The 27,307-nt window shown below is 36.8% G+C and overlaps 1 protein-coding gene across 1 annotated transcript in view; it reads left to right on the top strand.

Moving 5' to 3' along the window:
• ryr3 (ryanodine receptor 3) overlaps positions 1–27,307 on the top strand; it is a 79,434-nt gene that overhangs the window by 20,778 nt on the left and 31,349 nt on the right. The window contains exons 14-46 of the mRNA XM_083562181.1: positions 476–656; positions 1,700–1,835; positions 5,160–5,255; positions 6,527–6,645; positions 7,294–7,427; positions 7,514–7,755; positions 8,454–8,646; positions 9,169–9,385; positions 9,561–9,665; positions 10,502–10,605; positions 11,044–11,127; positions 11,588–11,747; positions 11,854–11,998; positions 12,089–12,294; positions 12,374–12,548; positions 12,700–12,908; positions 13,014–13,241; positions 13,390–13,550; positions 14,293–14,452; positions 16,253–16,339; positions 16,482–16,708; positions 16,860–17,676; positions 18,164–18,364; positions 18,909–19,011; positions 19,339–19,473; positions 21,351–21,624; positions 21,751–21,865; positions 22,609–22,741; positions 23,947–24,050; positions 24,281–24,416; positions 24,538–24,721; positions 24,970–25,078; positions 25,248–25,368. Coding sequence (XP_083418307.1) covers positions 476–656; positions 1,700–1,835; positions 5,160–5,255; positions 6,527–6,645; positions 7,294–7,427; positions 7,514–7,755; positions 8,454–8,646; positions 9,169–9,385; positions 9,561–9,665; positions 10,502–10,605; positions 11,044–11,127; positions 11,588–11,747; positions 11,854–11,998; positions 12,089–12,294; positions 12,374–12,548; positions 12,700–12,908; positions 13,014–13,241; positions 13,390–13,550; positions 14,293–14,452; positions 16,253–16,339; positions 16,482–16,708; positions 16,860–17,676; positions 18,164–18,364; positions 18,909–19,011; positions 19,339–19,473; positions 21,351–21,624; positions 21,751–21,865; positions 22,609–22,741; positions 23,947–24,050; positions 24,281–24,416; positions 24,538–24,721; positions 24,970–25,078; positions 25,248–25,368 — 5,801 coding nt within the window. The remainder of the gene's footprint in view (positions 1–475; positions 657–1,699; positions 1,836–5,159; positions 5,256–6,526; positions 6,646–7,293; positions 7,428–7,513; positions 7,756–8,453; positions 8,647–9,168; positions 9,386–9,560; positions 9,666–10,501; positions 10,606–11,043; positions 11,128–11,587; positions 11,748–11,853; positions 11,999–12,088; positions 12,295–12,373; positions 12,549–12,699; positions 12,909–13,013; positions 13,242–13,389; positions 13,551–14,292; positions 14,453–16,252; positions 16,340–16,481; positions 16,709–16,859; positions 17,677–18,163; positions 18,365–18,908; positions 19,012–19,338; positions 19,474–21,350; positions 21,625–21,750; positions 21,866–22,608; positions 22,742–23,946; positions 24,051–24,280; positions 24,417–24,537; positions 24,722–24,969; positions 25,079–25,247; positions 25,369–27,307) is intronic.

Raw genomic sequence — 27,307 nt, 5'->3', positions numbered from 1 at the left:
ATTCTACTAAAGGGTAAATTATACAGCATAGAAACTCTTTTTAAACAATTGTATGCTTTCATTTGTGGCAACAATTTGTGTTTGTCCCTTCTCTGTACTTGCAGGATCGTACTCCTGTTCACATTGCACAGCAATTGCTATACAGGCCTTCTCTCCAGACAACAGTGCCAAAAATAAATTCTTTTAACAGAATGGGCACAAATTCTCACAGACACACTTCAAAATCTAGTAGAAAGCTTTTCCCGAATAAAGGAGACTGTTATAGATGCATAGGTGGGCCAACTTCAAAGTAATGCTAATAATGGTTTAAAAAGGGTGTCCAAGTTCAAATAGGTGTGATGTTCAGGTGTCTAAATACACTTTTAGCTATATACAGTAGTGTAGAAAATATTTTAGTAAGTATGGAAAATATATTTTGACTTGACAGAAACAGAGGTGGAAAATTAATTTTTGTTCTCTTGTTGTTTGGTGTTAGAGGGCTGGATGAATTGAAGGGTGAGAATGCTTCAGGGGTGAGTCTGCCGGTGGGAGAGGTACTACAGACCCTAAACGACCTCATCACTTACTTCCAACAGCCTGATTCAGAGCTGGAGCATGAGGAGAAGCAGAGGCAACTCCGCTCACTTATCAAACGCCAGGACCTTTTTAAAGAGGAGGTAAATTCAGTGACAGAAAAGCACAATCCAATATTCGCTATGTGTGTTTTTATAATCAAATAGTGTTTTTCAACCTTGTCACATCTGCAGATAATATTTTATATATATATATATATATATATATATATATATATATATATATATATATATATATATATATATGGTTATTAAGTGGTACCATCCCCAATAATCTTATATTAGTATTTTTAGGCTGTCTGTATGGAACCATCCCTAGCAGCATTGAGTGGTCTCCAACTGACGAGAACTAAATCCAGAAGTTTTTTAGTAAACTAAATTAAACCAGGGCAAAGACTGGCCTTTATTTGAGTTTCATAACTCGCTTGTGCCAGGATGAAAGTTAAAAACCTACTTCTATTCATAGCTGCATTTGTTCCTGTTTAGAGGATATTATCTGTTCAATCAAAGTAATGATTTTGAAATTGACAATGCAAGAGTTTTCCAAGTATTCCGTCTAAGATAAATGATTGCCTCTTTGGAAGGAATGATACTTGTTAAATTATGCGAAAATAAGTAAAACAGTTAAGTAGAACATATCTTTAGAAAATAAATATTAAATGTAAAACACACACACACACACACACACACACACACACACACACACACACACACGCTTACATACACATCTGTATTATGGGATTTAAAAAATGTAAACTAGTTAAAGTAATTTTTCCTTTTATTTAATCAATTAAATTGAATTGAATTGAACTTTGTATTGCATAAATTTGATTTATTCTATTTTATTTGTATAAAATAAAACTGAGGTACATACTGAACTGTGAATTTAGTCTACCATTACACCCCTTATACTAATTATATGTATATATGTATATATGTGTATATATATATATATATATATATATATATATATATTTATATATATATATATATATATATATATATATATATATATATATATATATATATATATATATATATATATATGATTTCAGAGAAACATGTATAGTACTGCAAGGTTTAGATTGTATTTGATTGATGTATCCTTATTTTCCCTCCTATTTTAGGGAATGCTTACACTGGTCTCTATCTGCATCGATCGGCTCAATGTGTACAACAGTGCTGCTGAGTTTGAGGAGTTTGCAGGTGAAGAGGCAGGAGAGGCCTGGAAGGACATCCTCAACCTGCTCTATGAGTTGCTTGGTAGGCCATGAAGCACACACACACACACACACACACAGGCGTGAATTTCATTTAACAGTGGGGGGGGAACGACGACAATAACTATAAAATTTCTCATGAGCAATATTTGAAGGGGGACACAAATAATACAGTCAAATTGTACCTATAAAGACACAGTGTCCCCACAGTGAAACACTTTGTTTCTGTTATTATTATTATTGTAGCATGGAGACTGCGTCAAGTACAATGATAATTCAAACTGCTTTACATAAATAAAGTAAAACAATATAAAAAAAATAATCACAACAATAAAAACAAGGAATTAAATTTTATTTAAAATTAATTAAGACACTTAGAAACAGAAAAGAAATTGATTATACAAAAAATACAGTGTGGTCAGTTCGGACGTAGCACAGTGCTCATTTAGTAAATGCACAGATAAATAATATGCTAATTGTGGCTGTTAATGTTAAATTAACATTATGCCAAGTCGTCCTAAATAAAACACTGCATGGGAAACGGTTTTGGTGTGTTAGTGTCAGTGCACTATGCTACAAGCTATTGTAAACAAGCTAACGTTCACTAGATAAGTGATATTTTAATCGCTAATAGAGCAGATTCATGAAAAATTACATCAGTAATCAGCATTTTTGCCGCAACTAATTTATGAATGAGTCTGCATCAACTACATTAAAGAGAATCGCTTTATTTAAAGTGAATAAAATACCCTAGTTAATAGAGTTGAACATTAATTAAGCCGCAGCCACACACCTGACTCGTGTGTGTAGAGTAGGTGAGATGAACTGGGAACGCAGGCAGTGGGTCAAACCACTGTGAGGAAGGGGAGGGGGGGAACTCAACTGTTTCTAAATGCATTTTTGCGGGGGTTTTTTCTACTTACACAATAATTTTAGGTATACATACATATATTTTTTTCATATAATAGAGAATACATATAATAGAGGGTGCGACAACCCTCGATTGGGGGGGTGGGGGCTGGGCATGTCCCCTCCGTCCCCCCCGGGATTTACGCCCATGCACACACACACACACACACACACACACGCGCGCACGCGCACACACATACATCAGTGGTAAGGATTTAAAACATGTATTTCAGTGCATGGAATGAAACAGTGACATGTGATGTTCATGTGAAGGATATCAGCTTTAACATAATGGCATTTACATTTATATTGGTTGCAGCAGCAGGTTGTGACCATAGAGTTTGTTGAGGCAAGATTACATTAATAACAATTACAATGAGGCTATCATACCACTTTACTGTATGCTGCAGGCAACTTTCTCAAATGTGAAAGATAACTCACTTTTTGCCCAGTTCACACAGTGTTTGAAATAAATTATAAGATTGTTTGCACGTTATTGTGAAAACCTGCCACTGTTCACTTTAATTGCCTGACATGTCCACCATGCTTGATTGTGACTAAACAAGCCTTAGGTTCATTCTCTGTAATATATGGAGGTCACCCTCAGGAGAGGCTTGAGGGCCAGACTGTGGGCCTGATCCATCAGTCTGCTGACATCAACCCATTTTAGTGTCTTTGACAGGTTCATTAACTGCCTTGCTGCTTGGGCCTATTCATTTTAAAGTGATGCCAGACACAGTTGGATCCACTACCACTATCTTTAGAATAGTATTAATAAAATAAACATTTGCAATCCTGATATATATAATACAACAAAATATTGTATTTAAAATACTATGAAATTATTTAGTAAACAAAAAAATGTAAGTAGAAAATCATCTAGAATAGGTTTTATATTTTCCATTCTTTAAAGAAGCCACATTTTGCTTTGATGACAGCTTTGCACACTTTTGGCAGTCTCTCAGTCAGCCTTATGATGTACCTGGAATAGTTTTCCAAAATACACAGGGAGTTCCCAGGGGTGTTGAATGCTTGTTGGCTGCTTTTTCTTCACTCTCCAGTCCAACTCATCCCAAACATCTCAACTGGAACAAATCATAGTCCTATAATGTACAAACCAGTTGGGATGGCATTTCCTGCAAAATGCTGTGCTAGCCATGCTGGTTAAGTGTGCTCTCAATTTAAAATAAATCACTATCAGTGTCACCAGCAAAGCACCCCCACACATCACACCTCCTCCTCCATGCTTCACAGTGGAAAACCACACATACCAGAGCCCTCTGTTTACCCTCAGTACATCAAACAAAGATACAGCCCATTCCTTTCCGTCTAATGGCAATTCCTTGTGTTTTTCAGACCAATCATGTTTCTCCTGCTTGCTGTTTCTTCCGAAGTATTCACTTTGCAACAATCTGACCATAACGGTCTGACACATCCAGTCTCCTCGGAACAGTGAATGTTGAAAGATGTCTGCCACTCAGAAAAACATTTATGTATATTGCCAGTTTCTGAGGCTGGAAATTAGTCTTCCTTTTCTGGAACAGTCCTCATTAGAATATGTTTTATTATAGAGTGTAATGGTATTGGAGTTTAATGGTAATGGAGACTGTACTTGGCGAAACATTTAAAGTTCTTGACTAATAGGGCTGTTGACTCTGTACTCACCCTTTCTTCCGCACAAGACAAATGATGGTCGAAAGCACATTAAGAAGTCAAGAAATGTCACAAATTAATTCTTGACAAGGCACACGTGTGAATTAAAAACCATTTCAGATGACTACCTTGTACATCTGATGAGAAAATGCCATGAGTGTGCCAAGTTGTAATTTCTTCTTCCGAAAGTTCACTTTTTGACAGGTAATGTCAAAATGTTATGTAGACTTAGTGAACGTTCACAGCTTGTTTGATGACAGAGACCAAAACAGCTATCATGGGTAAACACAGCATTGACAAAGCAGCCAGTCAACATAGGTAATCAGTATTCACAAAGCAACCAAAGGTCAGTACAGAGGACAGCAAAATGTGGCTTGTCTGAGAAACAGAGAATAAAGAAAATATAAGCAAGATCATAGGAATGCCAGGATATGTACTGTAGGAGGCAAAATGACAACATAACCTGACACCAGTGTGCATGTAAAGATCAGCAAATAGTAATCGTTTTTCTTTTAATTATATTAGTGGAAATTATATATTATAGTTTGATAAATATAACTGGTTGGCATTGGTATAACCTTTGCCAAAATATCAGTTTAACTCAATAAACAATAATGATTACAATTTAGACTTTAGTTTATATTAGAAATGTGTCTTCAATTTTTTGTCTTTAGTTGCTGTTTAATTTCTTAATAGTTTTAAAGTAAATGAGCGACTCTAATTGTAAAGGACATTAAAAAGTAAAGTTTACTATGCACTAAGAAAATGCACCATCTTTATTTTGTGGCATTGTTTTGTTCTTCAGCTGCCCTGATTCGAGGAAACAGACCCAACTGCACACAGTTCTCCCGCAAACTGGACTGGCTAATCAGCAAACTCGAACGCCTGGAGTCCTCCTCAGGTACTTTACAGTCAGAGTTATGTGTTTATATTAGAGCTGTTAAAATTAATATGGTAACGCAATTAAATTTTAACGGCACAAATTTTTGTTAACACGCGATTAGTGCAGCGCGCATTTCTGTTTGACCATTTTTATAAAATTTTTTAATAAATAGATAAATATAAAAGAGCCGAAATTAAAACTTTCAATGCAACACACATTTATTAATGACGTCCTTTCTTTACTCAGATATATATATCAAACAAGATAAAAACTTCACCAAAAATATTTTTTAATCACTAAGAATGTTTTACTGATGCACCAAATCTTAAATTAAACGCTAATATTCGCCATACACACATCTGGGGGTCTTTTTGTGGAATTTTTTCCTCATAACAAACTTAAATTACTGTCTTTTTTGATAGTACAGATAAGAGCAATACATCATTCGAATCTGTAAAGGGTCTAAAAGGGTTTTATTTGTGTACAATAAGAATAACAACAAAACGCTATGCTTTTGTAAAATAAAGAAAACAGACAGGGTTCGCTCTCTGCCGTCTCTGTCTGTCATCTCTCTTCACACACATAAATAAAACAACCTGAATCTCAGTGAATACTTGTCTCACAGACAAAATAAATACATGTATAGAAAGCTTGAAATGTCTACTTTTAAATAAAAAATTTCGATTCAAATAAATCTAATAAAAAAAAATGTAAACACCATAATTACTGTAAAACATTTACAAGAATATTTTGTCTTCATGCTCTATGTTCAGTATGGTCTCACTAATAAGAAACATACATTTTAATAAAGCATCCATATTTGTCCATGCCCATATATACTGTATGTATATATATATATATATATATATATATATATATATATATATATATATATATATATATATATATATATATATATAAAAACACACACACACACACACACACACACACACACACATATATATATATATATATATATATATATATATATATATATATATATATATGTATATGTATATGTGTGTGTGTGTGTTTTTACATAGATATATACTCATTCTGTATTCTGAGTAGCTTAGTTTAGTGCACTCTCATGCGTTCCACTAGCTCCAGCTGCTGCACACATAATTGGTTTCTGTTGCTTCTTGGCCCAGAGCACATAAATAGGAGGCTGCAGTATAGGATGCTTACCCAACCCTCTGCTCTTTGTTTGTGCCTCTACATTTTTTCAAAGTAAGTGTGTACAGACCTTTAAAAATATCTGTGTTATAAACAAATGGTTGTCTGTGTAGGCATTCTGGAGGCGCTGCACTGCATCCTAACGGAGAGTCCGGAAGCTCTAAACATCATCCAGAAAGACCACATTAGATCCATAATTTCCCTTCTCTATAAACATGGACGCAACCACAAGGTCAGCATTTGGCCTCACACACACACTAAAACCTGCTGATGCTTGAGGGGCATAAATGATGAATTTGTGTGAAGCAGAAGCGCTTTAAAATGGATTTTCACATGTATAATGTAAATTCTTTAAAGCTTCTCTCTGCTATTTTGAAAAAGCATGACTACTGTAATCATTTTTGGTTTAATGCTTAGGTTCAATGCTAAAATCTTACAAAAAATGCAACAGCTTCTTTTCTTGATCACCATTTTCCACAATGTTAGGTATCAGAGGAAATAGTGAACTAAATAATATATTTTCTTGTACGGTTCCACATTATAGCACTTTGCAACACTTTAACATAGTAAGCTGAATTAAACTTTATTACATGGATAAAAATAGACGTTTACGAACTTTATAAACAAAATCAAACACACACACACACACACACACACACACACACACACACACACACACACACACACACACACACACACACACACACGTGCGCACTCTTGCCACAAAACTTCATTATTGCAATGTCTGTTATATTTCACTCAGTTCATTACAAGGACGTAGGTGGAATATATATCCTTAAGGCTGCTATTTAGAACTGGTCAAAGTTTCGACAAGTTTTGATTATTAAAAAAGCTGTTTCTCCTAACCTTCCCTCGGCAGATTCTGGATATTCTCTGCTCCCTTTGTGTCTGCAATGGAGTGGCAGTCCGAGCCAATCAGAACATCATCTGTGACCACCTGCTTCCCAGAAGGGATCTGCTGCTCCAAACACGTTTGGTCAATGATGTGCAAAGGTAATACAAGGGCACTGTGTTCTGTACTGTATGTTCAAATGTTGCTAAAATAATTTTTTATAAACCATGTTTTCTTCTGTTAACAGCATGAGACCAAACATCTTTCTGGGTGTAAGTGAGGGATCAGCTCAGTATAAGAAGTGGTACTTTGAGCTGATGATTGATCAGGTGGACCATTTTGTCACAAGTGAAGCCACTCACCTCCGTGTAGGCTGGGCCAGCACTAAAGGCTATGCTCCCTACCCTGGGGGTGGAGAGGGCTGGGGGGGCAATGGTGTTGGTGATGATCTCTACTCTTATGCCTTTGATGGACTTCATCTGTGGTCAGGTGCATAAATAGCTCTGATTAATTCATTTTCTTTTTCTTTACTGTGGAATTTGGGTTTGGAACTGCTAAACAGTTTAATAAATTACCGGTAAAGCAGAGTACCAGAAAACAGGTGCCAAAAAGATTGGTAAATGGAACATATAAAGAATAGGACCAGATAATAGATCTGCATACTGAATCATGTATGTGATTAATCCAATGGTCGAATGAGCCCCATTTTTTTTAGCAACAAATAAATTCTGCAAAATTATATATGACAAATTTCCCAAATACTTTGTATTTAAGTTCATGCAAATTTAAAAGTATGTGGTCAACATACTTAACATGCTGATATTATATTTGTTAATAAAAAATGAAATCTTTAAAATGGCAGCCCTATGTCTAAATTCCTAATATTGAAGTTATTGTTTAGTACAAGGCCTTGTATTGATCTAAATTGAACTCTAGTGATAACCTAAAATCTGTGTCAAGTGCTCATCATTAAGCTATTGCATATTGTGTTATTAGTAAAGTCACAATATAGTAAAGCATGCCTAGCACTTTTTTTAAGCTCATTATTCCAAGGTTGAATAAACTTTAAATCAAACATAAGTTATAAAACTTTTGTTTTTTTTTGCATTGTTCCACTTTTATTAAAATTGGCTTGAGCAGAAGATATGATCTGCAGCTCTCCATGACACAATGATAATGGGTTGCAGGGAGAATCCCACGGGCTGTGGCCTCTATTAACCAGCACTTGCTGTCCTCTGATGATGTGGTGAGCTGCTGTCTGGACCTCGGCGCCCCCAGCATGTCCTTCCGTATTAATGGCCAACCTGTGCAGGGAATGTTCGAGGACTTCAACACGGATGGTTTCTTCTTCCCTGTTGTCAGCTTTTCAGCAGGGGTCAAGTGAGTCATTCAGTTAGCACCACTACTGACCGGTCATCTGTCCTGCAATATTATTATAGATATATTTGTACATTAATATCCACCAACAATATAAAAACTCTTCATATGCAAAAGTGTAAAATTATGGAAATGAACAGGCAAATGGATCATTTTCGACATTGTTCTAAACTCTGTCTGTATCAGGAGTTTGAAGTACGACAAGAGACAAGTGTATTCAGTTCCATTTATTGATGGGGACACAGGGTCCTGTAGAAATGCTTAAATGTATATTTAGGTCAACATTGAATTTGTAGTTTGACATTAAACTTGCAGAGAGTTTTCCTTTGGGATTTTTTCCTGTCCATTACCTTTCACCTTGAGACTCCAGAGGGGATTTTTGTGATTTATTACACACTGAGACTCACAGCTTATTTCACACTCTTTCTTCATAACTAAGGCATTTCTGGGCAATGTGTTTGTACAACCTCAGTATGCGTACAATTCTATGTGCATAATCAATGCCTACATCATGTCGTTCACTAGGGTTCGGTTCTTGTTGGGTGGTCGCCATGGTGACTTCAAGTTCCTACCCCCTGCTGGCTATGCTCCTTGTTATGAAGCCCTTCTCCCCAAAGAAAAGATGCGTGTGGAGCCTGTAAAGGAATATAAGAGAGATATGGAGGGAGTGAGGGATTTGTTGGGGACAACCCAATTACTCTCTCAAGCATCCTTCATTCCCATCCCTGTCAATACCAGCCAAGTGAGACCCTAATAACCAATATTCTAAACTTCTATATTTTAGTAGCTTTCTCATTACTATTAAATTGTTCTAAAATTTTTACTCTACTGTAAGTCTGGATGCTTTTAGAAACAGATAAGCTTTGTTTTGGAAGTGTATACAAAATGACAAGAAGCATCTTTTTTACACTTGTCAGATTGTACTGCCTCCACACCTAGAAAATGTGCGTGATAAGCTAGCTGAGAACATCCATGAACTCTGGGGTATGAACAAAATCGAGCTTGGCTGGACCTATGGCAAGGTATGAAAACCTATATGACATTTCTGGGTCATGTAAAATCACTTCAGCAAAAATAATTACACCAAAAACCAAATTACTCTGCAGGCAGTTACACCATTTTGTTTTGTTTAGAGATCTTTATCTCTGTTTCATGCCGTTTCACTTCTCCCTCTAACATTAACCAGCCAGAAAAAGCCAGGAGAGTTTAATTGAAAAGTCACCCTGAATTCAGGTTGCCTGACAAATGATAAGCATCCCAAATTGCTACCCAGCAGATGGGCATGTAGATCTCATTTTCTGATAATAGGGCCAGAAAAGATGATAGTGCCTTGTCATAATGTGCATCTACTGCTTAGTGTAGCAGCAACTGTGAAAAAAGGCTGAGCATACACAGAGACATAGACACACGTATAGTAGAAGGCACACTGCAGCTGAGTTTCAAACCCCAATAGCTCTTTAAAAAATTCTGTAAGCATCTCATTGTCCAAGTGCTCAGCAGGAGTATTTCATTAAGGTTGAACATTTTCATTACTCCAGAGGTGCAACCTAATCATTTATTGGGAGGAAAAGATTTCAATGTTCCAGATGTTCACAGATTAATCTAGATTTAATGAGAGCTCATTAGCTCAACGTGACATTTTCTTGCACTTGAAGTAGGAACATACCAGTAGAAGTAAATGCTTTTAGTTATGAAATGGCTTTCTTGACTTGTCTTAATTTGACACAGAGCAGATTCCAGATTTTCAGACTAAAGGTAAAACAAAAACAAAAGTTCCCAGTCAGAGAGTACCGGAAATTGAGCATACAGTAGTTCTTAAGTGCATTTAAAATGCCAGTGTTTTTTTCTTTTTTTTAAGGTACGTGATGACAACAAGAGGCAGCATCCTTGCCTAGTTGACTTTTCCAAGCTGCCAGAAACTGAAAAAAATTATAACCTGCAAATGTCAACAGAAACATTAAAGTAAGTGTATATGAGCAGTTGGACAATCAGGATTAAGATTTTAACCATCAGAATGCTTAAAATACATAGAGGCTTTGAAATTGAATTGGTCCAATTTAAGGCATTAAATAATTTTTGAGTCAGCATTATATATATATATATATATATATATATATATATATATATATATATATATATATATATATATATATATATATATATATATAAAATTTTTATTTATTTATTTATTTATTTATTTATTTATTTATCTGTTTAAGTGCTTGGCAGGAAACAAAACAGAAATATTAACAGTTTTTACATTTGGTGAAACATCAATATATTTAAGAGTAATATGCACTGTGGGTCAGAGCATATACACTATAAATTTGCACTTTTTGTGTCTTACATTTTTAATGCATATTGAAACACTATATATGAACACTATTTTTGGTAATGCAGGACCTTACTATCTTTGGGAAGTCATGTTGTGCAAACCAACATCAGTGCCGAAGATGAACTGAAAAGGATCAAACTTCCCAAAGAGTAAGTCCCTACATGTACTGCTTTAGTGGCCTGTTACTATAGTAATTATTTATATGTAATGCATTAATAACATTTTGGAAAATATACTATGTTATTTTATGTGTGTAATCACATTGGACACATTGATTTTGATGGAAAAAAGAAACAATAGCAACTGTACCTTTTATTTGCAAATTACATTTATGGCAAAAATGTAATAAAAATGAACTATACTAAACAAGAGAGTACAAAAATACAATAAAAATAACAGCATGAAAATGAACAGTTGTTCACTGTCCAGGTTTTGTAAAGTACTTTGTACTTATAGCCACCATACTTAAGTGGTGCTATTCATTTACTATGCAAGCTGTGTTGCTGCTCTTAGATTAAATCTGATTCTTTTTATATAATAATTATAAACTCTAAAGGAAAAAGAATGTGTTGGAGTGGTGATTTTAATCTTGCCTTATTCATTGTATAGATATGTGATGTCAAATGGTTATAAGCCTTCGCCACTAGAACTTTCTGATGTGAAACTGACACCTGGTCAGGAGGTTCTGGTTGATAAACTGGCTGAAAACGCTCATAACGTTTGGGCCAAAGATCGCATTAAGCAAGGATGGACTTATGGTATTCAGCAGGTAATATTATAATGCTTTAAAATGTTGTAACTTCCATAAACGTTATGATGTAAAAAGCAAAACACTGTTCTTTATATGCAGTCTAATTTCTCATTCTTCTCTATAGGATTTAAAGAGCAGACGCAATCCTCGGTTGGTGCCATATTCTTTGTTAGATGAACGCACAAAGAAATCTAACAGAGACAGCCTTCGAGAGGCCATCCGAACACTAATTGGATATGGATACAGCATTGAGCCCCCAGACCAAGAGGGTAAGGGTGAATCTTAAGCATTTATTATAAAAAACAATATTTAATGTCAAAACACAATAGATAGCTTGTTTTTCATCACTTTGTCGACAGCTGTCCATGTGGTGGAGAAGCAGAGTGTTGAAAATATTCGTTTCTTTCGTGTGGAGAAGAGCTATGCGGTGAAATCGGGGAAATGGTATTTTGAGTTTGAGGCTGTGAGCGGAGGAGAAATGTGCGTAGGCTGGGCTCGGCCCAGTTGCAGACCTGACATTGAACTGGGCATGGATGACCAAGCTTATGTTTTTGATGGCTACAGAGTAAGTTTTACTATAATGTTGCTTCACCAAACAATTTGCACACATTTGTTGTTTCTAAAAAGGAAAATCTGCCATACAGGGTCGACGTGTACACATGGGCAGTCACTTTTTTGGGAGAACATGGAACAAGGGTGATGTGGTGGGATGCATGATTAACATGGAGGATAAATCCATTATCTTTACTCTCAATGGAGAGATCCTTATCACCAACAAGGGCTCTGAGCTCTGCTTCACAGACTTTGAGGCTGAAGATGGTTAGTGTATGATACAAAATAAATCATTTTCATTGCATTTTTCTTTATTATCATTTTTATTCTATTTTACTGGTGCTAATCAGAAAAGTATCCTGACAGCAAAAAGCCTTTTTGAATGCATGCCAGCACTTAGTGATCTGTCCTTCTTCAGGCTTCATCCCAGTTTGCTCGCTTGGGCTCTCCCAGATTGGCCGCATGAACCTGGGCAAGGATGCCAGCACCTTTAAGTACTACACTATGTGTGGCCTTCAGGAGGGCTTTGAGCCTTTTGCCGTCAACACGAACCGAGAAATTACAATGTGGTTCAGCAAACGTCTTCCTACATTTGTCAATGTGCCAGTGGACCATGCACACATTGAGGTACTGCTAATCAGAACAGGAAAATATTCGACTTGAAGGTATAATAATATCATTTATTAAACATACTGTATAAATATTGGATGAAACAACATATTTCTTTATTAGGTCACTAGAATTGATGGGACAGTGGACTCTCCACCATGTCTGAAGGTTAGCCATAAGACTTTTGGGACACAAGCTAGCAACAATGATATGATCTACTGCCGCTTGAGCATGCCTGTTGAGTTTTATTCCAGTCCCAAAAAAGGCATTAATATGAACGAGGTGGGTGTTGATGGTCAGAAACCCAAGAAAGACTACATTGGAAAGACTGATTATAGCAAGATTACAAAGGTATAAATTACATCACAAATTGCCTGACAGAATTATTATTGTAAAGATTATTCCTTGCTGGTAGTCTAAAGCAGTTTTACATAACAAGTTTAGTGGAATTCTTCCACTGGAAGCTAAGGCAGAGTTTGTTTCTTTGCTTGTGTTTCAGTATTTCTACTCAGTGAGAGTGTTTGCAGGTCAGGACCCTGCTTCAGTGTGGGTAGGCTGGGTAACACCAGACTATCATTACTACAGCAAGAATTTTAACTTGAGCAAAGTTCGCACAGTGACTGTAACTCTCGGGGATGAGCGTGGCCGTGTTCATGAAAGGTCAGTTACATGGTCAGAAAGTATCAGTGAGAATGAATCACAGTCATCAAGATTTGTGACTGCAGGATCAACTACAATAGAAAAATGGCAATTGTAAAAAGTATGGAGCAACCTGGTGCAGTGTGAAAATTGAACTTGTTTACAATGTGTTTCTTTCAATTTCCATCTTTCTTATATGCCATAATATAGACTATAAAGTATGTGGACACCTGACCATCACGACAATAGTGGGCTTTACAATTTTGCTGCAAGGTGTTGAGCACATACATTTCTATAATGTCTTTGTATGCTAGAACATTAATATCTCCCCTTAACTGCAACTAACAGTCCCAAACATTCTTGCATGACAATGCCCCTGTGCTCTATAAAGACGACATTTACAAAGGGTGGAAAAACTTGAGTGTCTGAAACAGAGCTTGACCTCAACCCCACTGAACCCCATCCTTGGGATGAATTGGTTTGCTGATAACAGGTCAGGCCTCCTTACTCACTTGGTCCCACTAGTGTGCTTGTTTCTGAATAAGCACAAATCTCCACAAACAGGCCTCAAAACCATCACAGAACAGTGAAATCTATTGTACCTGCAAAGGTAAAGGGGGAAAAATCTGTAAATGGATGTTAAACAGGCACATAATGGTGTGATCGGTCAGTTGTTTACATATTTTTGGCCATTTATGGCATTTATATTGTATTTTGCACGATTCTTTGATTCACTTGTTGTCTTTCTGTTCTGTTTATCTAGTGTGAGAAGGAGTAACTGCTACATGGTTTGCGCTGGTGACATTTCTAGCAGCTCTTCTGGTCGTGCTAATGCTGACCTTATAATTGGATGTCATATTGATCTGGCCTCTGGCCTTGTTTCATTCTCTGCCAACAACAAGGAGCTGCCTATTGCATATCAGGTTACTTTCTTCCAAATCATATCTTATTTATCAAGGAGTGCGGTTAGTCACACATGTTGTCCCATGAAGAATGTTTAGTTAGAGAATTGTTTTGTGCAGATGTTTACCTTGCTTTTCTGGGCTGCCCATTCAGATAAATTCAATTCATGCAACTGAGGTTGCCATTTTTTTCTGCACTTAGTTTTTTAACCCTGACAAAAACAAACAAAATGAGTCATTGATAGTAAAATTAAGAAAATATGAAACATTTAATATGAAATGCATGTGTGGAAACAAAATGCAATTATAAAATACATTTTAGACCACATGCAGATCAGAGCAATATTTCAATAAATTTATAATATTAAGAATGCACAGAGATTGATGATCATGAATAGTTTTTGTTGTGTTCATTTAATCCGTCTACTACCAACAGTAACTATGCATTTAATACACTTACACTGGTGTACATACCACATCAGGAAAAGGATTTCATACATTTAAAATCTGAACAGGGAAAAAATTAAACATCCAAACATCCATCGTTGCATGGAAAAAAGTTCTTATGTTCCTCTAATCTCTCAAACTGACTGGGGCTTTAAATCAAGATGCTGAAACAGTGCCAGATACAAATTGGTGCTAGGGAGCATTTGTCTTAGATCAGGGATGTCAAACTCAAATTCACAGGTGGCCAAAATTAAAAACTGGGATGAAATTGCGGGCCAAACTCAATATTTATTAAAAAATTGCAATTGTGCATGTTTTCCGTCTCTCCAGATGTGTAATGTTGAACCTTTTCATATGGAAACAAACTTTAGTTTTGCATAAACATTGAATCTGGAACAACCAAAGTTTAATATTATAAACACATGAGAAATTAAATTTGAAATAAAACACACATCAGTGGTAATCGTTTCCTATTATGTCTCTCTCTATAGACCTAATTCCTTTTTAATGTAAACCTTTTTTCACAGGGCAACAACAACACAGCCAAACACAACCAAAAATAATAATAATTTTCTTCAGTTAAAAAAAAGCAAACTTTCAACTGTTAACATGCCTTGAAGTAGAAAAAGTGCATAAAGACAACATTCATTTAAGCTCAGTTTTTACACTTGGTTTTACTTTGATGCACATTGGTTCAAGCCAATGTGCATCATTGTCTGGTTTAGGCTCGGAGCTGAGAAAGATGTTCATCAGTGAGACTCCTGAGTGGTGTTTTGTTCATCTTCATCAAAGGGAACAGTTGCACACACAGATATGTGCTGCTGAACATAGAGAGCATTTGAGCAGCTTGGACACAGAGTTGGGGAAGTGTGTCTGGGAGGAAACATGGAAACTGTGCAGCACACACAAAGTCGTACTTTAACTTGAGCGTGTCTCTACACTGGAGTTCAATCAGCTCCATTTGGAGGTTGGTTGGTGCGCTTTCCAAGTCAACCACAAACGGATTACTGAGCAAATCTGCATTTCTGGGCTTCAAAGTCGGTAAATCTCCGGGTAAATTCAGCGTTGAGTACGCAGAGTTTTTCAGCGGTCTCGACTGACGCGTCAACGCACTAACAAAGCATTCTGGGATTTGTAGTATTAGCGGTATATGCGCTATACACTGGCGGGCCAGCTCTAATACGCATTTGCGGGCCAAATATAATTACACCGGGCCTGAGTTTGACACCCCTGTCTTAGAGCAATATAGATTTAGTGTAACCTCTCAACGACCAACACATTGTTCTGAATAGTAAAAAAAATTAAAGTTGGGCTGTGTGTCAATTTTTACTAATTAATCTTTATTAATTAATCTTATGTGTTACCATTGATCAGGTTGAGCCCAACACAAAATTTTTCCCTGCTGTGTTTGTTCAACCCACAAGCCCCAACCTGTTTCAGTTTGAGTTTCCAAAGATCAAGGTAAGTTTTTGGAGTATATCTTGCAATTATGTAAGATTAAAAAGCTTATTGTATATAATAATAATAATATTATAATTATTATTATTATTAATAATAATAATAATAATAATAATAATAATAATAATATATTCATTGTATTTAGGATGCCATGCCACTATCATCAGCCATTTTCAAAAGTCTTCACAATAACCCAGAACCACAGTGTCCTCCAAGGCTGGATGTGCAGACCATTGTAGCTGTTTTGTGGAGCAGGATGCCCAACACTTTCCTCTCAGTGGAGACTGCACGGGTCAGTGAGAGGCATGGCTGGGTTGTGCAGTGCCTGGAGCCCCTGCAGATGATGGCAGTACATATTCCTGAGGAGAACAGGCAAGTGATTTTCTATCTCAGTAAAAGAAAAAACACTCATGTATATGCAAATACTAGTAATGTATTATTTCATACATAAAATTCTCATGGAAAGACAATAAACATTGTTGTGAATAAAAGTTGATGTGATTTTTTCCCCAATGGCTTCCAGGTGCATTGACATCATGGAGCTCTCGGAGAACGAAGATCTGCGACAGTTTCACTATCATACACTGAAACTCTACTGTGCTCTGTGTGCTCTGGGAAACACTCGTGTGGCACATGCCCTCTGCAGCCACCTTGACCAATCGCAGCTCCTTTACACCATTGACAATCAATTCCTGACAGGACAGCTACGTGAGGGCTTTTACGATGTTCTTATCAGCACCCACCTGGAGACAGCAAAAGAAGCACAGCTCATGATGAAAAATGAATTTATCATACCCATTACAGATGAGACCTGTAGCATCTGTCTCTTCTCTGATGACTCCAAACACCACTCATTGCCTGGTGTGGGCCTGAGCACATCCATTAGCCCTCGGCTCAACTTTACACCACCGTGCTTCATCACAACTAAGCGGGAGCACTTATACAGTCCACAGATACCGCTGGGCATTTTAAAGGAGAAGGCCATCAGCATGCTGACAGAGGCAGTGCAGGGCGGAGGGACGCATATTCGTGATCCTGTAGGGGGAAGTGTGGAGTACCAGTTTGTGCCCATTCTCAAACTAATTGCCACTCTGCTGATTATGGGTGCTCTGAGTAGTGAGGAGGTGAGGATCATCCTTCTGCTTATTGAACCCAATGTTTTTGGTGAAAGCAAGGAGGAGGAGACACAAATTGTGGCTGCAGAGGAGCCAGCAGAAAAAGAAGAGGCAAGCAGTAATGAGGACAAGGCTGTGGAAGCAGGAGAGGAAGAGAGCAAAGAGCACAAGCAGCCACCCAAAGGCCTTTTGGAGAAGAGCCTTCCTGAGTCAGTCAAACATCAGGTCATTATTCAATTGTAATTTAGTGAAAGCAAGAAGTTTTCTAGGACAATGGGTCTGGGGACCAGCAGGAGCCTGTGCCATAAATTCCATGTGTCCAAGATTTTATATAGTTATTAGATTTATATAGTTCTTATATAGTATAGATCTATATTAGTTCCCACAGAGGGACAGGTCTATTTAAACCTTCTTACATTGTTCTGAGTGTAATCAGTTGTATTGATTCAAGTGTTAAAATGAATAAAGTGTTATCAATTAATCATCAATCAATCAATCAATCAATAAATTAATAAATCCCATAGTTAAATGAAATAAAATTAAAATCATTTAAATACATCTAATATCTGATATTTTGGCTTATTAACATATATTTCTGATGATTCGTTATTTGCTGCTTTAAATAGAAAAGTAAACATAGTACACCTAGGGTCTTAAGAAAACTATTCCATTTGTGTCATTTCCCAATCTTATATATTTTTTTATCGTGCAGATGTGTGAACTCTTGCACTATTTCTGTGACTGTGAGCTGAAGCAGCGTATCGAGGCTATTGTGGCATTCTCAGATAATTTTGTGGCCAAACTGCAGTACAACCAGAAGTTTCGTTACAATGAACTCATGCAGGCCCTCAACATGTCTGCTGCCGTCACTGCAAAGAAGACCAAGGAATTCCGTTCTCCTCCTCAAGATCAGGTAGGACCTGGGCACATTTCCAATTAAACCAACTTCATAAATCTAATTGACTATTTTAGTTGAGTCAGAGGTAGAGAATTGGTGTTTGCTTTCAGAGTGAGTGAGATTTCTCTCACTTTGATTTGTGCTTGGCGCTTTAGCGCTCCACTGGTCCAGAAATGAGTAAAGAATGAACAATTCCCAAAAGCCTTTACATTTCTATTTTTAATTACACTTCCCCTGGAAAGCAGATTCATTATCTCTCGTTGCTCCATTCATCTTACACGGAGTCATACTTGCTTCCTTCTGCATCTTTTATTAATACAATAATCTCACACAATAATATAGCACACACATTTTGCCATATTATATACTGGCTAGAAATTAAACTCAGAGTACTATGTAGCTAGGGCAACTTACAGATCTCTTACTGAGCAGATGCAGCAATGTAATATTTACGGTTTCTGAAACCCTGTAAATGCTTTATTTGCTTATTTAAATTTGCCACCCACTGGCCATATGATAGCAGCCTGTTCAGGAAAGCTCTTGTGCTTTTTTTCACCAGATTAACATGCTTCTGGACTTCAGTGCTGGAGAGGATTGTCCCTGTCCTGAGGAAATTCAAGAGGAGCTTCGTGCCTTCCACGATGACCTGAGACTCCATTGTGGTACGACTCCTGTTAATTTCTCCCAATCTGTTTTTTTTTTTTTTGCTCTCTCTTGCTCTCTCTCTCTCTCTCTCTCTCTCTCTCTCTCTCTCTCTCTCTCTCTCTCTCTCTCTCTCTCTCTCTCTCTCTCTCTCTCTCTCTCTCTCTCTCTCTCTCTCTCTCTCTTTCTCCCCCACACACACACACACACATATACATACAGACATCCCACACAGGGTGTACAGTACACTGTATGTGATGTATGTTCTTTTCTCATATGTGAGAACATCTAAAATAAGTGAAACTAGTACACAGATCTAAAAATCTTGTTGTGTTGTGCTTCTGCAGGTATTCCCATGGAGGAAGACGAGGAGGAACCTGATACATCTATCAAAGGCCGATTGCTTTCCTTGTTATATAAAATCAAAGGTCGCCCACAGAAAACTGAGGAACAACCATCAGAGGAAGAGCAAGCAGCTCCAAGTAAGCTGATCTTACTATATAGAATCAGAGTCTCTTTATAAAATAGTTTTCCTCTTCTTTCTCCACCAGGATCCTTTCAAATGTCTTGTGACTAATTATATATATATGAATAATTCTTTTATATAGAAATGTTAATAAAATGCAGACAAAAAGTCTTGCAGTCACTCCTGAGAGGGAATACATACAAAGCCGTTTGAATATCCACTGATATGTTCAAATCTAAACCAATTTGAGTCTTTTAATTTAGAATACATGTAAACAAAGTGCTTTTTTTTCAAGATAAAAAATAGGCCAAGTTAGTGACTGTAGTCACATAATGTACAACATGACAAGAGTAATAACCTAAATGCTGAGTTAAATGTTATATTTTTTTGATGATTTAGCAAGTGATTACCAAAAGGTTACCCTATGATAAAAATAAAAAACCTTTCTGCTGCATTTGCTCTAATGGGTTCCTAAATTAAACCTGTTCTCAAATGCAAGAGAGCTTAAAATATGTTCAGCTGAGTGAGCATCTATTTCCTTTTACAATAATTAAAGCATAGATCCTGTAACCAGTGCAGGTAAAAATGTGTCATGTTTGTTCCCTTGTCATCTATTTTAAAATATATTACCAGAGATACAAACCGAGACAAGGTGTTACAGTAGTAGATTAATGACTCTGCCATCCATTTATTTTGCTCAAACTCTGATGTTATTTGTCATTGTAGTGGATGATTATGTATATTTTAGTCAGATGACAGCACAAGACAAATGATAGTCTCACTGCTGAATTACAATCACAATGGTTCTGATGACACACGCTTCAGGTGAGTGTCAGGTAAAATCAGCAACTTATTGATTATAGTATGTCAGTCTGTTAATATTAGGTGATAAGCATACAATTCCAGTAGTTGTTTGAAAATACACTTGTGTTAACTTGGTGCTCTAATGTTGTAGACCATGTCGTAGACCATGTGGAGCCTGAGACCCCAAGAGTTGAGCTATGCACATATAACTGATACCAGAATTACACACTAAGACCTTAAATGTAACTACAGACCACTTCACAAAAATGAATAAATAAATGATAATAATAATAATAATAATAATAATAATAATAATAATAATAATTATCAGTCTAAAAATAATAATATCAGTCTCTGTTCTTTCATTTATTCAACAAATATTTGTTTAATATAATATACACCATTTACAAAACAAGTATTCTTGTGTCAGAGTACATCAGATCTGGTTTTCTGGATCAAATCCTTTAAAAAAAAAAAAAAATTCAGGTTGCTGTTGGTTATAAAGTAATAATGATTATTTGCTTATATAAAAAGTGGTTATGTTATGTTCTGATACTTTCAAAAAAACATAAAAAGGAAAAAGTTCTATAAAAATGGAAAAAGGAACTTTTTATAAATTGTTCTGATTTGGTTCTGAAGTTTGAAAATAGGATTGATAAATGGATTTAGGATATAATTTTAATTGGAACTAATCTGATAGAATAAAAACAAGATTTATGGAGTTTAAAGTTAAAATACAGTTAAGGATTTAAGCTTTTGAAGTTTTTCATTATTACTGTTCAGTTATATTCAATGAGATTTTTTTTTTTAAATAATTTTGTAAATATTTGTTATTGGAAGAACTGGATTAGGTGTTGGGGCCACTATCACTGATTGCCCACAAATTGTTTGTACCAGCCCACCCTATTATAATTGCCTAGAACCGGCCCTGATGTTATCTGAATAATCTGAAAATAATTGCACAGACAAAGGAGGTCTAATAGTCTTAATAGAGATGTTAAAGGCACCACATGCATAATCTCTCACACTGCCAATTTATTTAAGCCATAATTCAAAATGTCTTTCTGTATTGTCTTTTGTTTTCATTAGCAAACTTGAAGGAGCTGATCTCACAGACAATGGTGAGCTGGGCTCAGGAATGCAAAATACAGAACCCAGAGTTAGTGCGCAGCATGTTCAGCCTGCTTAGGAGGCAGTATGATAGCATTGGTGAGCTGCTGCGTGCCATGAAAAAAAGCTACACCATCAGTGAGAAATCTGTGCAGGATGCCATTAACCTACTGGCCTCGCTGGGCCAAATCCGCTCTCTGCTCAGTGTCAGAATGGGTGAAGAGGAGGGCCAGCTCATGATCGATGGACTTGGGTATGGAAATCTGGGATATGTACATTTTGTGTAGCTGGTAAAACTTTAGTAAATAGTTTAGGAGTGGTGTAAATCTGTTATTTTTGCCAACTGTTATTAGAATACTCTTCACTTTTTGTCTCATAGGGATATAATGAACAACAAGGTGTTTTATCAGCATCCAAATCTAATGCGGGTCCTGGGAATGCATGAGACAGTCATGGAGGTCATGGTCAATGTGCTAGGAGGAGACAAATCTAAGGTACAGTTCTTTTTTTTTTTTTTTTTTTCCCTGCATTTTGTACTAAGGTTCTGTATAGTCAGAAATGTGCCAGGACTATTTTTTCATCCAGAGAGCAAGTGAACACATATTTCACCAGCCTGTCAGTTCTAACCTGAGGAAATCAATTTTAACCAAAGCTTTTCGATGTGTAAGATTTGTGTCTGGGCCTTTGAAAGTAGAACCTCTTAAAACCAGTGAAGAGGCATCAGGTGAGAAGGTGAACTGATGCCACTCCTTTTTTGGCAACGCTAGGTGACAGACCTGTAATTTAATGGCAACAGATTAAACATGTTGATGCTTTTTTCCGGGACAGAGATCTTGTGTTGACATATCACCCTGCCACTTATTATGTCACCTTAGCAGCTTCTTTAAGTGGGCCACTAGATGGGTAATATGATCACCAGATACATGAGCTGAGACCCGGCAATCACATTTCTCTTCTACATCTGTGCACAGCAAAAATGTTTTGCTTTTGCATGCATGGTTGAGTCTGAACCCTCAAATTTAAACTCTGTGATTCAGAGCAACTTGCAAAAAGATAAAACTAAATTAAAACTAAAGATGCTAATAACCTGTAAGGATTAATAACCTTAAGGAGTAAATAGAGATATTGGTATAAAGAAATTGAAGAGTTCCCAGTATAAAGGCATTGGGACTGAGGAAGAGAGGTCTCAACCTGCTGAATGCGGGGTTACAAGGAATTTTATTTTATCTCTCTGCAGGAGATCGCTTTTCCCAAAATGGTGGCCAGTTGCTGCCGCTTCCTTTGCTACTTCTGTCGCATCAGCCGTGAGAATCAAAAAGCCATGTTTGAACACCTGAGCTATCTACTGGAGAACAGCAGTGTGGGACTGGGTAATTGCACACACAGAGAAACACAACACAGAATCACATTGATATGTTTAACACACAGTGTATGTATGTGTCAAACATGCAAATATTGGCATAATCGTTTTTTGCACTGATTTACTGATGACGTAAATATCTGCAAAAATACTGTATTTAACCCAATACATTTACATATCATGTGATATTAGATAATGTGTGTGTGCTGTATACTGTAGCAGGAATATTGTATTTATGTATTATTATTATTTTTAACTATAAATTATGATGTCCTTCATGTGGCACACTACAGAAATAGAACTCAAGTGGAAAATTGGGCTTTGTGCACTCTTTGCAATGTCTGGTTTACGGTGCCTTCTTGATTAACATGGAAGCATATTGGAAGCATTGCTGTTTTGGTTCTTGAGTTGTTTCTGTGAGGAATGAGTCAGGCTGCTAAGACTGTCTGACACTGCAGAGCCCTTTCTTCCTCTCCATAGCTCAGCATTATTGCTCAACCTAGAACCAATTCTCATTTTCCTAATGTCAAACAAGCAAGCAGTCAAATAATTATCCTCAACTCTAAAGCTACATCTAAACATGGTCAGAGTGATTTATTTAAGAAACTTCATTCATAACTGAGTTGTTCAGGGAATATTGCTACTAGAAGTGGGATGGAAGAAGCGTTTCATGAAATTATTTAAGTCCTAATATTTTTTTTGTTATAGTACCTTTATAAGATACTGTACAAGTTCATACACATTTTAAAGGTTCATCTTTTGCAATATTACATCTGGGACTAATTCTAATCACAATTTGGTGACAACCCTTCTTTTTTAACCCAACTGGTGCCAACTTCTGTCTTGACACTACTTTCAATTTAACCTTTTAAAGAGCATGTGAGAATTAAAGTAGCATTGCTAGGAACTACTATGGAAGCTGTTTGCCCTTAGAATCTCAAATTGGAATAAAAAAAAAATGCAATATATACACATGCACACACACGCGAGTACACTCTTGTTTATACAAACAAACTAATGAAGATTTTGTTATTTGTTATAAGTCTTATTTTTAGATACATCCAAAATTATGATACCGAAAAAGCTACATACAATTAAAAAAAATTTCTATGGTATTTTTTACAAAGGCAAGGAAAGACTGCACCCTGCTGGTGAATTTACTAAAGCACATCATGGAAGGGGGCAAATTTTAACAGCTTTTTGTTCTTTCTCCAGCTTGCCCAGCCATGAGGGGCTCCACTCCTCTGGATGTGGCTGCATCCTCAGTGATGGACAACAACAGTCTGGCTCTCGCTTTAGAGGAACCAGACCTGGAAAAGGTACTAATCATGGATATAGTAAATAGCAGTCAATTATATTTGAAAGATCCCAAATTATTTACTTAAAATAAATGCTATTTGCATGAATAGAAAACAAAATTATTACTATAATATAATTGAAATATAATGTAACTCTTACTGGTAGATAATTTATTTTCATATATATTTTCTAATTATTTAAATAAGCTATTAAAGGGAAATAAGCTATTTTCTCTATTACATTTGTTCAGGTGGTGACATACTTGGCTGGATGTGGTCTTCAGAGCTGTGCTATGCTGGTAGATAAGGGATACCCTGACATTGGCTGGAATCCTATAGAAGGAGAACGCTACCTGTCTTTCCTTCGATTTGCTGTCTTTGTCAATGGTATCTTTGCTTCAGTGGCCCAGATCTCCTGCTCTTGTCTTACATGATGAATAGGGGGTTGCTGTATAAAGACAACACAGATAAGATTCATGTGTCCCCAATGTTTGTTTGTTTTTTTCAGGTGAGAGCGTAGAGGAGAATGCCAATGTGGTGGTAAAGTTGTTGATCAGGCGTCCTGAGTGCTTTGGACCTGCTCTCAGGGGAGAGGGGGGACAAGGTCTGTTGGCTGCCATGCTAGAGGCCATCAAGATCTCTGAGGACCCTGCTCTGGATCTACCCAACCTGCCTGAAGGAGGAGCACTTGCGTAAGATCCCACATGACTTCTGCCACTAATAGTTACATTTGGTGTATATTTATTTTAGCTTGAGCATATCTGACAGGAAATCGAGGTGCCTGCTACTAACACAAGAATCTCCAAGCCATTAGTCCTTAGTCTGGCTTTTCAGATTTGTTTTGGTGTAGTGTAGTTCCTGTTGCCCTGCCTCTGACCTTCAACTGAAAGCCATGAAAGTGACTGATTGAATGTGTACTTTTTGTGTGTGCTTTTGACAGGACTGAGGAGGATGTGGAGGAGGAAGAGGTGGCACACATGGGCAATTCTATCATGTCCTTCTACTCAGCCCTTATTGATCTGCTGGGACGCTGTGCCCCCGAGATGCATGTAAGTGTACCTGCCTATACCAAATCAAATGAACTACCCATTTAATAGCTTTAAACCTTTGTTTATTTACAGCAAATTTAGATCTTTGGTTTAGCAAGTTAAGGAAGGCTTTAAATGAGGCTTTATCAGATCATACTGTGTATGAGCATTGTATTATTATGTTTCACAGTTAATCAACACAGGCAAGGGTGAAGCTTTGCGTATCCGTGCCATCCTACGTTCTCTAGTGCCTACTTCTGACTTAGTGGGCACCATCAGCATACCTCTCAAAGTACCAGTAATCAACAAAGGTTAGATATACTGGTTTTTCATCTGAAGTACCCTAAAGATAACCTGATCTGATATATATATATATATATATATATATATATATATATATATATATATATATATATATATATATATATATATATATATACACAGTGAGGAAAATAGGTATTTGAACACCCTGCTATTTTGCAAGTTCTCCCACTTAGAAATCATGGAGGGGTCTGAAATTGTCATCGTAGGTGCATGTCCACTGTGAGAGACATAATCTAAAAAAAAAATCCAGAAATCACAATATATGATTTATAAACTATTTATTTGTATGATACAGCTGCAAATAAGTATTTGAACACCTGAGAAAGTCAATGTTAATATTTGGTACAGTAGCCTTTGTTTGCAATTACAGAGGTCAAACGTTTCCTGTAGTTTTTCACCAGGTTTGCACACACTGCAGGAGGGATTTTGGCCCACTACTCACAGATATTCTCTAGATCAGTCAGGTTTCTGGCCTGTCGCTGAGAAACACGGAGTTTGAGCTCCCTCCAAAGATTCTCTATTGGGTTTAGGTCTGAAGACTGGCTAGGCCACGCCAGAACCTTGATATGCTTCTTACAGAGCCACTCCTTGGTTATCCTGGCTGTGTGCTTTGGGTCATTGTCATGTTGGAAGACCCAGCCTCGACCCATCTTCAATGCTCTAACTGAGGGAAGGAGGTTGTTCCTCAAAATCTCACAATACATGGCCCCGGTCATCCTCTCCTTAATACAGTGCAGTCGCCCTGTCCCATGTGCAGAAAAACACCCCCAAAGTATGATGCTACCACCCCCATGCTTCACAGTAGGGATGGTGTTCTTGGGATGGTACTCATCATTCTTCTTCCTCCAAACACGTTTAGTGGAATTATGACCCAAAAGTTCTATTTTGGTCTCATCTGACCACATGACTTTCTCCCATGACTCCTCTGGATCATCCAAATGGTCATTGGCAAACTTAAGACGTGCCTGGACATGTGCTGGTTTAAGCAGGGGAACCTTCTGTGCCATGCATGATTTCAAACCATGACGTCTTAGTGTATTACCAACAGTAACCTCGGAAACGGTGGTCCCAGCTCTTTTTAGGTCATTGACCAGCTCCTCCCGTGTAGTTCTGGGCTGATTTCTCACCTTCCTTAGGATCGAGGTGAGATCTTGCATGGAGCCCCAGTCCGAGGGCGATTGACAGTCATGTTTAGCTTCCTCCATTTTCTAATGATTGCTCCAACAGTGGACCTTTTTTCACCAAGCTGCTTGGCAATTTCCCTGTAGCCCTTTCCAGCCTTGTGGAGGTGTACAATTTTGTCTCTAGTGTCTTTAGACAGCTCTTTGTTCTTGGCCATGTTAGTAGTTTCTTACTGATTGTATGGGGTGGACAGGTGTCTTTATGCAGCTAACGACCTCAAACAGGTGCATCTAATTTAGGATAATAAATGTAGTGGAGGTGGACATTTTAAAGGCAGACTAACAGGTCTTTGAGGGTCAGAATTCTAGCTGATAGACAGGTGTTCAAATACTTATTTGCATCTGTATCATACAAATAAATAGTTTAAAAATCATATATTGTGATTTCTGGATTATTTTTTTTAGATTATGTTTCTCACAGTGGACATGCACCTACGGTGACAATTTGACAATTTCAGACCCCTCCATGATTTCTAAGTGGGAGAACTTGCAAAATAGCAGAGTGTTCAAATGCTTATTTTCCTCACTGTATATATATATATATATATATATATATATATATATATATATATATATATATATATATATATATATATATATATATATACATTTTTTAAAACTCTTCTTTCTCTGTAATGTCATAAAATGTAATGTAATAAAATATAACAAAAATATATGTAAATATAAATTATATACTCTCTTTTAAATGCTTTCTGCCTTTAAATGTTAAATTTATACCCATTTT

Source organism: Silurus aristotelis, assembly GCF_946808225.1.
Source record: "Silurus aristotelis genome assembly, chromosome: 15".
NCBI lineage: Eukaryota > Metazoa > Chordata > Actinopteri > Siluriformes > Siluridae > Silurus > Silurus aristotelis.
The sequence above is the reverse complement of the archived record's forward strand: the minus strand, read 5'-3'. Positions and strand labels throughout refer to the sequence as shown.